Raw genomic sequence first — 9,983 nt, 5'->3', positions numbered from 1 at the left:
ACGCTCTGCTAACCGAGCTCCAGAGGACCGCCACGCTCTGCTAACCGAGCTACAGAGGACCGCCACGCTCTAACCAAGCTACAGAGGACCGCCACGCTCTGCTAACCAAGCTACAGAGGACCACCACGCTCTGCTAACCGAGCTACAGAGGACCACCACGCTCTGCTAACCGAGCTACAGAGGACCACCACGCTCTGCTAACCGAGCTACAGAGGACCACCACGCTCTGCTAACCGAGCTACAGAGGACCACCACGCTCTGCTAACCGAGCTACAGAGGACTATATTGACCATCTTCCATCAATAATTGTATACAGTAATAATTTATACTGTTGTCTCAACAGCAAACTGTTTAGTCTTTGTCCACCACACATTCAATTCAGAGCTCACAACTTTTTTCAGGTTTATTTTTTAACAAAAGATGTTAATCTTGCATTTATACAGTTTAAGGCATCATGCACACACAAAAAAAGCAATACAAATGCGTACGCTTATTTTACCTAAAATCTTAATAGGCTCTAACTTTTTTTTATTTTTATGGATTTGCTGGTTAAAAATAAGACTATAGAAATATGGCGTTAGCTGGCATGTCAGTGAATCTAAAAGCAGGCTTTGTGCCACACCATAACCTGCTGTCACAGTGTTTGTAAACATGGCTTCAGCAAAATAGATCTGAGATAGAGGGCATGCTTTGAACATTGGCAGAAGTCCCCCGGAAGCATGCAGTTATTTGTCCTAAATGATATGTACAATGCAGGTTTACCTTAAAACAAAGATATTCAGGCCTTTACCATTATCAAGATAAGATTCAGATATTAAACAAACATTATGAACAATGACAGACAGTACGTAATGTTGTTATATCCTAACCCAGAGTCCCAGTCCACTTGTGTTTTGGTCATCTTTATCCAGGAAGACATGTTGTGGAGGTGGGAAGGATTTGGCTTTGGCACAATTGTGTCCAGTTGTGCTCTTGGCTTTACTATACAACGTTGAAAACCATGGATAAATACTGTTCATAGGAAACCTGGATCCAGCCGTCTTGGTCCGTGTCGTACCTCCTGAATACGTCGGTCAACCTCTGAAAGTGACAAATGAAAAAGAAGAATACAAAAATAAATAATTGAAGATAATATTACAGTGGATCTAGAGAGCCGTAGATCTCGACTTAAAACATACTAGCCAGTACAGATGCCATTTTTGTTAATAAACCTTGTCCACTTTCCCAGACAGATTAAGCCAAGTCCAGAACTAAAAAAAAAAAAAAAAACATTCAAAAAAGAGATTATCCATTGAAAGAGTTTAGTCCAGGACTAGGCTTTATCTGTGTCTGGGAAACCAGCCAAAAACATCTTAATTAATGTACAGACAACAGTATGGCCAGGAAAAAAAACCACTGACCAAGGTCAGACATCTAATTTGAAAAGAGTCTCTAAAATGTCATGTACATAAATGAAAAGATGCCATGTTGAACCAACCCAAAGTCCAATCTCAATATGGGCTGTATATACTGGGCTGACGTTACAATGTAGGCTACACACCCAGTGGTACATTCCGGACTGCTAAACCCCCAGCGGGGCGCTACACAACCAGCGGTCCATTCCACAGAGCTACACAACCAGCGGTCCATTCCACAGAGCTACACAACCAGCGGTCCATTCCTGGGCGCTACACAACGAGCGGTCCATTCCGGGGCGCTACACAACCAGCGGTCCATTCCGGGGCGCTACACAACCAGCGGTTCATTCCGGGGCGCTACACAACCAGCGGTCCATTCCACAGCGCTACACAACCAGTGGTATGTGCGCAGTAAGCCCATTAAAACGGTTACCTGTAGAACAATACAACACTGGATGAAGTCATCGAAGGCCACTTGTCCCTTCCTCTGACGATCAAACTTCTCTATGAGAGTGTTGTAGAACTGGTCTGAGAGACGATACCCTGGGGAGAAGGACAGAGAACAGTCAACATCACAGAAACACATCCTTGTTCAACAACCCTTACCCAATGTGTAACATCCATAGGGCTTTATCCTGCTCATTTCAGAGGACAAAGCACTACTTCATTTTAATAATACAAGGACAAAATAACAATGCATGTCTACATCTACACCACAGGAGGTTGGTGGCATCTTAATTAGGGAGGACAGGCTTGTGGTAATGGCTGGAGCAGAATCAGTGGGATGATATCAAATACATGAAACTCATGGTTTCCATGTGATGATACCCTTCTATTCTCTCCGTTCCAGCCATTTTTTTGAGCCGTTCTCCCCTCAGCAGCCTTCACTGATCTACACAACTATTTTGGCACATATTTTATCCAGACTCTTTATCCAGACTCATGCATGTTGACCTTACGGAAGGGCATTAGAATATCAGGGCTGACCTTGTGAACCACATACATGCAGCGGTAGGCCCTCCATCAGTATGGTCAAACAGGGAAAGCATACTGCTCACCGAATCCAGTCAGTGCCTGCTTCAGCTCGTTCTTGTCGATGAAGCCCGAGTTGTCTCTGTCGTAGGTGCGGAAGATGTTCTGCCAGTCCGTGATGTACTTCCACACGCCCGCAAACTCATTGAAGTTCACCCCTCCTTTATTCTCCCTGTCAAACATGGCTGTGAGAGGGAAGCAAATAGAGGAGACATGAGTGAGAGCAAGTAGGGGTCTGTTCAGTACAGTGCAACATTATAAAATAACATTCTGATAGAAATGCACTTTGTAGAATAGGTATGTTTTTTTCTGTCTTATAGAATCGGGCACCATGTCATCTTCATTCATTACATTTCTACCTGAAACATCCTGAATTCCTGAATAGGTCTAGACCCCTGAGAACTACAACTAAGAAAGAGCAGCTGGGAAGTGTAGTTCAATGTTGGACCACTAACACAATGGACTAAGGTCTCGCATGATGTGTTATGACACAGAGTTATAGAAATCTTGCCTGTTTGAACTCTCCCCTGCGGTTTAATCCAATTACATCCTAACAAAGGACTTCATCACATGGAAGGTCTGGATGGCCATTTGAATACAACAGATTTACACAGTAGGCTCCAGTACAGTGGGAAGCAATGGGGGATTATTGTGAGCTTTAAAATAACTTCATAGAAAACTAGTTGTATTTTCTGTGAGTGAGTGAGTGAGTGAGTGAGTGAGATATATATATATATATTTCCACTACACTTCTCGGGCCTCCAGAATGATGCAGTTGGTGAAGGTGTATTTAAGTTTGTTAACCAATCAAAACGGTCAGTGGGTGATTATAGACGGATATGCCTTTTGAGACAAACAAACACCTGTTTGTGGGAAGGAAATACTCCCTTTTGCTGATAGCTGCATGCACAGGAGGTTGGTGGCACCTGAATTGGGGAGGATGGGCTCGTGGTAATGACTGGAGCAGAATGGTATCAAAAACAAACACATGGTTTCCATAGTTTCCATGTATTTGATGCCATTCCATTAACTCTGTTCCTGCCATTATTATGAGCCATTCTCCCCCCAGCAGCCTCCACTGGCTGCATGCTTCCAATTAACTGGGGAGCCGGGTTGAAATGTGTCACTGCACACAAACGTTAAGGAAATGGGTTGCTATGGGCAAAACATATCAACAATGCTAGTCCAACACGACAATATAGGCTTGTCGTTGTGCAAGTTTGTTTGTGTGTCAAGGGTCAATGAGAGACAACTACTCACATATGATTGATCGGACCGTCACTGGGTTGAATGGGGTCCATGTACCTAGAGAGGGAAGATAAGACGGGTGAAACAAATGAGGAAACAAATACAGCTGGACTGGGTCTGGGCTGGGACCACTTTGGTAATACAGCTTGGGTGGGACTGGTTCTGGACTGGTTTAACAGCTGGGTGGGAGTGGCTTGGACAGGGACTGGGTCTGGACTGATTTTACAGCTGGGTGGGACAGGGACTTGGTCTGGACTGGTTTTACAGCTGGGTGGGCCTGGCTGGGACAGGGACTGGGTCTGGACTGGTTTTACAGCCTGTGAGACAAAGCTTCCTCTGTGCAGCACACACACTGGGCCTTCTCACTGTGTTGCCCGGTGCTCACTCATGAAGAAGGAGCAGGGACATGGAAGAAAAAAAAAAACAGGGTGACTGCAACACAGCTCCCCACGGGAGAGGCTCCGTGAGAGAGCAGCTCCCCACGGGAGAGGCTCCGTGAGAGAGCAGCTCCCCACGGGAGAGGCTCCGTGAGAGAGCAGCTCCCCACGGGAGAGGCTCCGTGAGAGAGCAGCTCCCCACGGGAGAGGCTCCGTGAGAGAGCAGCTCCCCACGGGAGAGGCTCAGTGAGAGAGCAGCTCCCCACGGGAGAGGCTCAGTGAGAGAGCAGCTCCCCACGGGAGAGGCTCAGTGAGAGAGCAGCTCTTCACGGGAGAGGCTCAGTGAGAGAGCTCTATAATAAACACATCAAAAGACACTCATACATGTTTGAATTGAAACATAGTAACACACTCTCACTTACTAGGAACTGCTCTAGGCAGGCTAAAAACAGCATGTGCAAGGTTGAGCTCGACCTTGAGACAGAAAAATCACCCGTCGTCCCTTTTCCTCTCCGACACCTAGTGGAGGCAGGGGGCTGAGCACTGAGCCACAGAAGCCAGACAATCTGCCCCTAGCCAAACATTTCATTTTAGTCATTCAGCAGCCGCTCTTATCCAGAACGACTTACAGTAGTGAGTGCATACATTTATCCTACTCTTTCATACTGGTCCCCCGTGGGAATGGAACCCAGAACCCTGGCATTGGGTGCGCCATACTCTACCAACTGAGCCACATGGGACCTAGCCTAATTGTACATGTTTCCTGTCAAAGCCAGACATGATTAAATAATAACACAGAACAGTCTGTTCATGAGGCGATTCAGGATGAGTCAATGCAGGAGTTAGTTATTAGTAGATGGTCTAGATTTCCTTGGCACGTAGGTAGACCTGCCATTCAAACTACTCAGCACAGTGAATGCAATGCTGCCGATTTCAGTAACCTCTAGAGTGGTGGGCTCCGAAACCCAAAAATGTATCAAAGAACATAAATATCAGTCTGGGTACATTTTGGTAGGTGCTTGGTGCAGACAGAGCAGGTGCTAAGAGGATAGTTAAATATGAAGACCTAGCTAAAAGGCCTCGGCACCTATAAAAAAATCCCTTTAATGAAAGACTGGTGATGTACGGCGGGGTGGCTCTCTCTTTCTCATCAGGGAGTTGCACTGAGAAGAGAAGAGAGGAAACAAGGTGGAAGGGGACGATGAGAGTGGGGAGAGGCGCCAAAAGAGGAGGATCGATAAGAGAAGAAAGGAAAGGAGGAAGATGAGCGGAAACAAGGGAAGGCGAGGGGGAAGGGGGATGATGAGAAGAGGTGAAAAGAGCAGTTTAACAAGAAGAAGAAAAGAGAACGAGGAAGGGAACAGTGAGGTCTGGGTGACAGTGAGGTCTGGGTGACAGTGACAACACCATGGGCATGGTCAGTGAAGCGCACGGCCAAGGACGGGGCACAGCTTGCATTCAGCCAGCAGCTTGGTCAGTCACACACAGTCTTCACTGGCACAGCCTCATCATGACACAGCCCTACTAAATGAACTGGACTAACTGTGTGTGTGTGTGTGTGTGTGTGTGTGTGTGAACACAGCTCGTGCCTGCCTGCCTTCCACGCAGCCTAGTCATCAGTATTCTGAACCAGGGCTACTGCCAGATAACAGCTTCTTTCATCGCTCCCAATACTCTTTTTCAGTGTCCAAAAACAGTCAGAGAAGAATATCCATTCAACCCTTTTCAAAGTCCTCGATCGATTCAAAATGTTGAGGTTCCAAATAAATTGTTATTATTAACATGGTCTCAAAGTTTGCTTTGCTGGAACAAGTGCCCAAAGGTAAACATGATGTTCAGTCATGTCACTGACTCAATCCTGAGCATATCTCGCCATCCAGCCTGGTGGGAAGACTAACGGCATGTTGCGCTCATGGCGTTGGCTAAGCCACTCCTCTCTGTCATATCTCGACAACAAGAGTGTGTTGAGTTGATTATCAGGTGGTAGCCGTCGTCAGACACTTCCTGCTTCATACAGGAAGTACTCTCCCTGTGTCATCAGATGACCTTTTCCCCTGATGGGTCGGCCATTTTGAGGTAAAAACAAAACATTTGTGTACATTTCAAGTCCAGACCACCAACTTTCCTCACCTCTCAGTCCTTAACCAGGAGTTGAAATGAGAGAAGGAAGCAGTGTTGAGGTCGATAGGAGAAAGAACGTACCGTTCGATAAAGCCTGCTGCAGCTCTGTGTCTGATATCACTGCGCTCCTGTCCTTGTCCACTCTGGGGGGAAACAAGACAGACAGACGGTATTAACACACAGTAGAGCCCTGTTGAAACCCTACAGCCACGCTACGCTTTAAGCCCCTTGTCAGAATCTCAACACTCCATTCAATGAGTGTGTGTGTGTGGGCTGGTCTCGGGACGGGAGGGACGACGGCTCGTGGGGGATGGTGACGAGTGTCGTTTTACAGGGACGCCCGTGCCACCATCACAGATCAGTGAAAGGTGGAAAATGAAACCAAAACTAACCAACCGCATACAAACAGCGTGATGACGCGAGTTACTAGTGCTATACTCCTGTGTGATGTAATAGCCAGATTGTTGGCAAGAGGGCTATTATTGTCTGTTTGTGCAGTCTTGCCAGCAATGTTTGGCATGACAACAAGCATAGGAGTTGGATACAGTGCAGCATAAACAGATCTGGGAATCAGCCTAGCTATTATATTTTGAGTGCAATGCCAAAGAAAGGAGGCTTTTCCATTAAGGGAAAATAGATAAGATGCACTGAACGTTTTCGTTTTGAATTGACAATAGACAAATATCGTATTCGATTGTAGAATCTCAGAAACCAGTGCCTTTCAGCACAATACCCATGCGCTATCTGTCACAGAAGTGTTGCAGCACAAACTAATTAGCCTAATTTGTAACATGGCGTTCCAGTTGAACAGTATAAGAATGGCACAAGCGTTCAGAAACGAGAGACGTTTTGTGGGTTGAACATTAACAGAAATAAGAGGCTTTGCCTTCCAGTTCTGGAATAACCTTCTCCTCTGTGAAATGAAGGGCAATCATCCCATCCTGAATGACTCACATAGCAACATCTCAAACCCAACAACACACCAACTAAACCGCAGTCTTTGCATAGCAAGACAGGACAAAACCTGTTTCTATGAAGGCACACTTTGTGACTTCCTACAGACTGTAAAAAGATAAAGGTTGGTCAGAGGGGGGTACCTAACATGAAACACTTTTAGAGTAGGGTCTGTGCTGTGTCCAACTACACACTGTCTACTTCTTGTTTTCCCCTCCCTCTACCTCAGGTTAACTTACCTCACTGGGTTTTACATAACTGAGGTGAAGTGGGAGAGCATCATTATGATTCATTTTCCTGGCCTGAAGCGGAAGTTGGAACCATCTGCCCATTTGCTGAATAGTGTTCAGAACAGATCCTAAAAATGATCTGTACACAGCACAGCAGCCATTGGAATCTTAACATTTCCCCAATCTGTCTCAGTTTTTCCTATGAAGCAATTCAAGTTATAACAGGCCTGGCAGAACATAGTCTTCCAATCAAATGGTTTAGCAGTTTATGTCATGCTGGCTCTCATGGTAGGGGGAAGGTGCCCTTCTGAATAGGAGACTGGTTTTCAGCCTACATGACCCTAAACCCATTGCTTATTCACTAACGGACCTGGGCCTAGATCCTAGACGGATCCTTTGCTGTTCTATTCCAGGCTGTCTTTGTGGCCCACATTGTTGACATGCCAGTGTTATGGAAACTGATGATCATATAGGTGGAGAGTGGAAACGGAACATGCTATGACTCAAGCCAAACATAAAATGCTATGAAAGGACCAAATTGCTAGTGACTCATGCATTTACACTTTGACCACTCAGGTCATATGACCCAGTGAGTTGCTTGGATGTGGAGTGTGTGGTGAAATACAGATAACGAGAACTAGGTCTTATCTGGCTGTTATAAATTATTCAACAAGGTGTTTCAGGTCTTGCGTGCCTCCAGCATTTTAATGTTGTGAGAAAGCAAAGCACCATGGGTCCTCTGCAGTATTACATAACTCAATACTACCACCAGAGACAAGAGCAACTTCCTATTTTTCTACTACAACCTTATGCCAGCTCTTTTCAGTTATTACTGTATGTAAGTTGTCAAGCCCCGCTCTCTTGTTAACTCATGTAAAATAAAGTTCCTTCAAAGCCATTCTCATTGGATAAACTGCCCGACAAAATAGAAACCGATAGTAAATTATTTTCATTATATTAATGTGATACCATTGCCTAAATCAACTCCAGGAAGTCAATTGAACAACATTAAGGCCTTGTATGTGTGTCAATAAAATGTCATAATGCTAGAGATTAAAATATGAAGAGAGAAAAAACGTGTTTACTAGAGCCAAATTACATCCCAAAAATATTTTATTTTCTTTGCAAATTTAAAAAAAAAAGAAATTAAAACCAGTCTGTCAAATACATGTCCTCACGGAATGGTTGTAATATGAAAACACTAACTTTATATGTGAACCGAACATAGTGTGCTATTATTATCTCTGCCAATTATGCGCCGTGGCAGCAGTTTTCAAAATGAAGCTCAAACCAAAGCAGAGTATTTCGATAGCCACGAAAGACGTCTTTTCCCTCACCTCTGAAATATATTCCAAAGAAAACCTTGATCCGGTCCCGGCGCTGCGTTGTTGTATTGTTGTTGTTGTTGTTGTTGTTGTGGAGCTCCTCTATACGGACTACCAGAATTATATGCCATTTTAAAACCTTTATAATTTGTGCTACACTACCCTATACTCGTTTTAATCTGACACTGACGTTCGGTCGTCACAAGTTACCACAGCCACAAAGTCATAACTATGGCTAAACCCCGCCCATTTCTACAATTTATCTTCTTAAAAATAGGATTTTAAACCTAACCTTAACCACACTACTAACCTTATAACTAACCCTAAGCATAAATTAAGACCAAAAAGCACATGTTAGTTTTCATGACATTTTACAATAGAGAGAATTTTGACTTTGTGGCTGTGGTAACTAGTGCCGACCTGACATTAATCGCGCAGAGGCGTGGCATGTAACCACTTCCCATAAGAAACGTGGACACGCCACAGAGCTCCATCCTGAGTGGGTTACTCCAAAATTACTCTACTTTCAAACGTTTTGATTGGTCTTCTGCCCGGCCCAGTGATGTACCAATGAGGGAGTTCGATTAAGCTCAAACGCGGTGGGTAAACTGGTCCCGTGACGTGAACGGGTAACAGCGGAGTTTTTGGGAAGTCAGATGTTTTATTTATTTAAGTAGGCAAGTCATTAACATTTTTTTTTTAACTAGGCAAGTCATTTCGGAACAAATTCTTATTTACAATGACGGCCTACCCCAGCCAAACCCTAATCCAGACGACACTGGGCCAATTGTGAGCTGCACCTATAGGACTCCCAATCACGGAAGGTTGTGATACAGCCTGGAATTGAACCAGGGTCTGTAGCAATACCTCTAGCACTGAGATGCAGTTCCTTAGACCACTGCACCACTTGGGAGCCCTAGCCCCAGATAAAATATTTTAATCGAAATAAACCACTTTTGCATATGAAAACAAAATCCTTCTCATTCATCCACGCGTAACCTATGTCACTTTTGTTTTGAGCCAATTTCGCTGGGGCACCTGGCTCACGCCAGGAAGGCAGCCCAGTTCCAAAACAAATGTAAACACTTTTCACGCACTAAAAACTCAAATCCCCTTAATGCATTCTTGTGTGAATTTCAAAATCCCTTTTTTGCTGGAGAAGCACAAAAAGTAAAACACCATGCTGTTTTAAACATTGACAAATCTTCTTAACACCAAAAACAAAAGTAAAGTCATCTAAAAAGTAGCAACATAATTAAATGTTTAAGATTTAAATGATTTCCAATATGATAAATATGA

At 44.4% G+C, this 9,983-nt stretch overlaps 1 protein-coding gene across 1 annotated transcript; it reads right to left on the bottom strand.

Annotated features, from left to right (window-relative positions):
* Positions 1-381: 381 nt before the first annotated feature.
* Positions 382-8,906, bottom strand: LOC115149896 (programmed cell death protein 6). Its single transcript, XM_029692694.1, has 6 exons — positions 8,697-8,906; positions 6,257-6,318; positions 3,690-3,734; positions 2,456-2,614; positions 1,831-1,940; positions 382-1,080 (listed from the first exon to the last, which is right to left on the bottom strand). The coding sequence occupies exons 1-6, from the start codon at positions 8,813-8,815 to the stop codon at positions 982-984; spliced, it is 594 nt and encodes a 197-aa protein (XP_029548554.1). The 5' UTR covers positions 8,816-8,906; the 3' UTR covers positions 382-981.
* Between the last annotated feature and the right edge of the window lie 1,077 nt (positions 8,907-9,983).

Source organism: Salmo trutta, chromosome 2, assembly GCF_901001165.1.
Source record: "Salmo trutta chromosome 2, fSalTru1.1, whole genome shotgun sequence".
Lineage (NCBI taxonomy): Eukaryota > Metazoa > Chordata > Actinopteri > Salmoniformes > Salmonidae > Salmo > Salmo trutta.
The sequence above is the reverse complement of the archived record's forward strand: the minus strand, read 5'-3'. Positions and strand labels throughout refer to the sequence as shown.

Bases quoted from the DNA above. Each gene is read 5' to 3' on its own strand.
- LOC115149896 (XM_029692694.1), bottom strand. From the start codon at position 8,815: ATGGCATATAATTCTGGTAGTCCGTATAGAGGAGCTCCACAACAACAA. The intron at 1,941-2,455 runs GTGAGCAGTATG...CCTTCTCCCCAG, and splicing joins GCAGGCACTGACTGGATTCG to GGTATCGTCTCTCAGACCAG. The intron at 1,081-1,830 runs GTAACCGTTTTA...TGTCACTTTCAG, and splicing joins AGTGTTGTATTGTTCTACAG to AGGTTGACCGACGTATTCAG.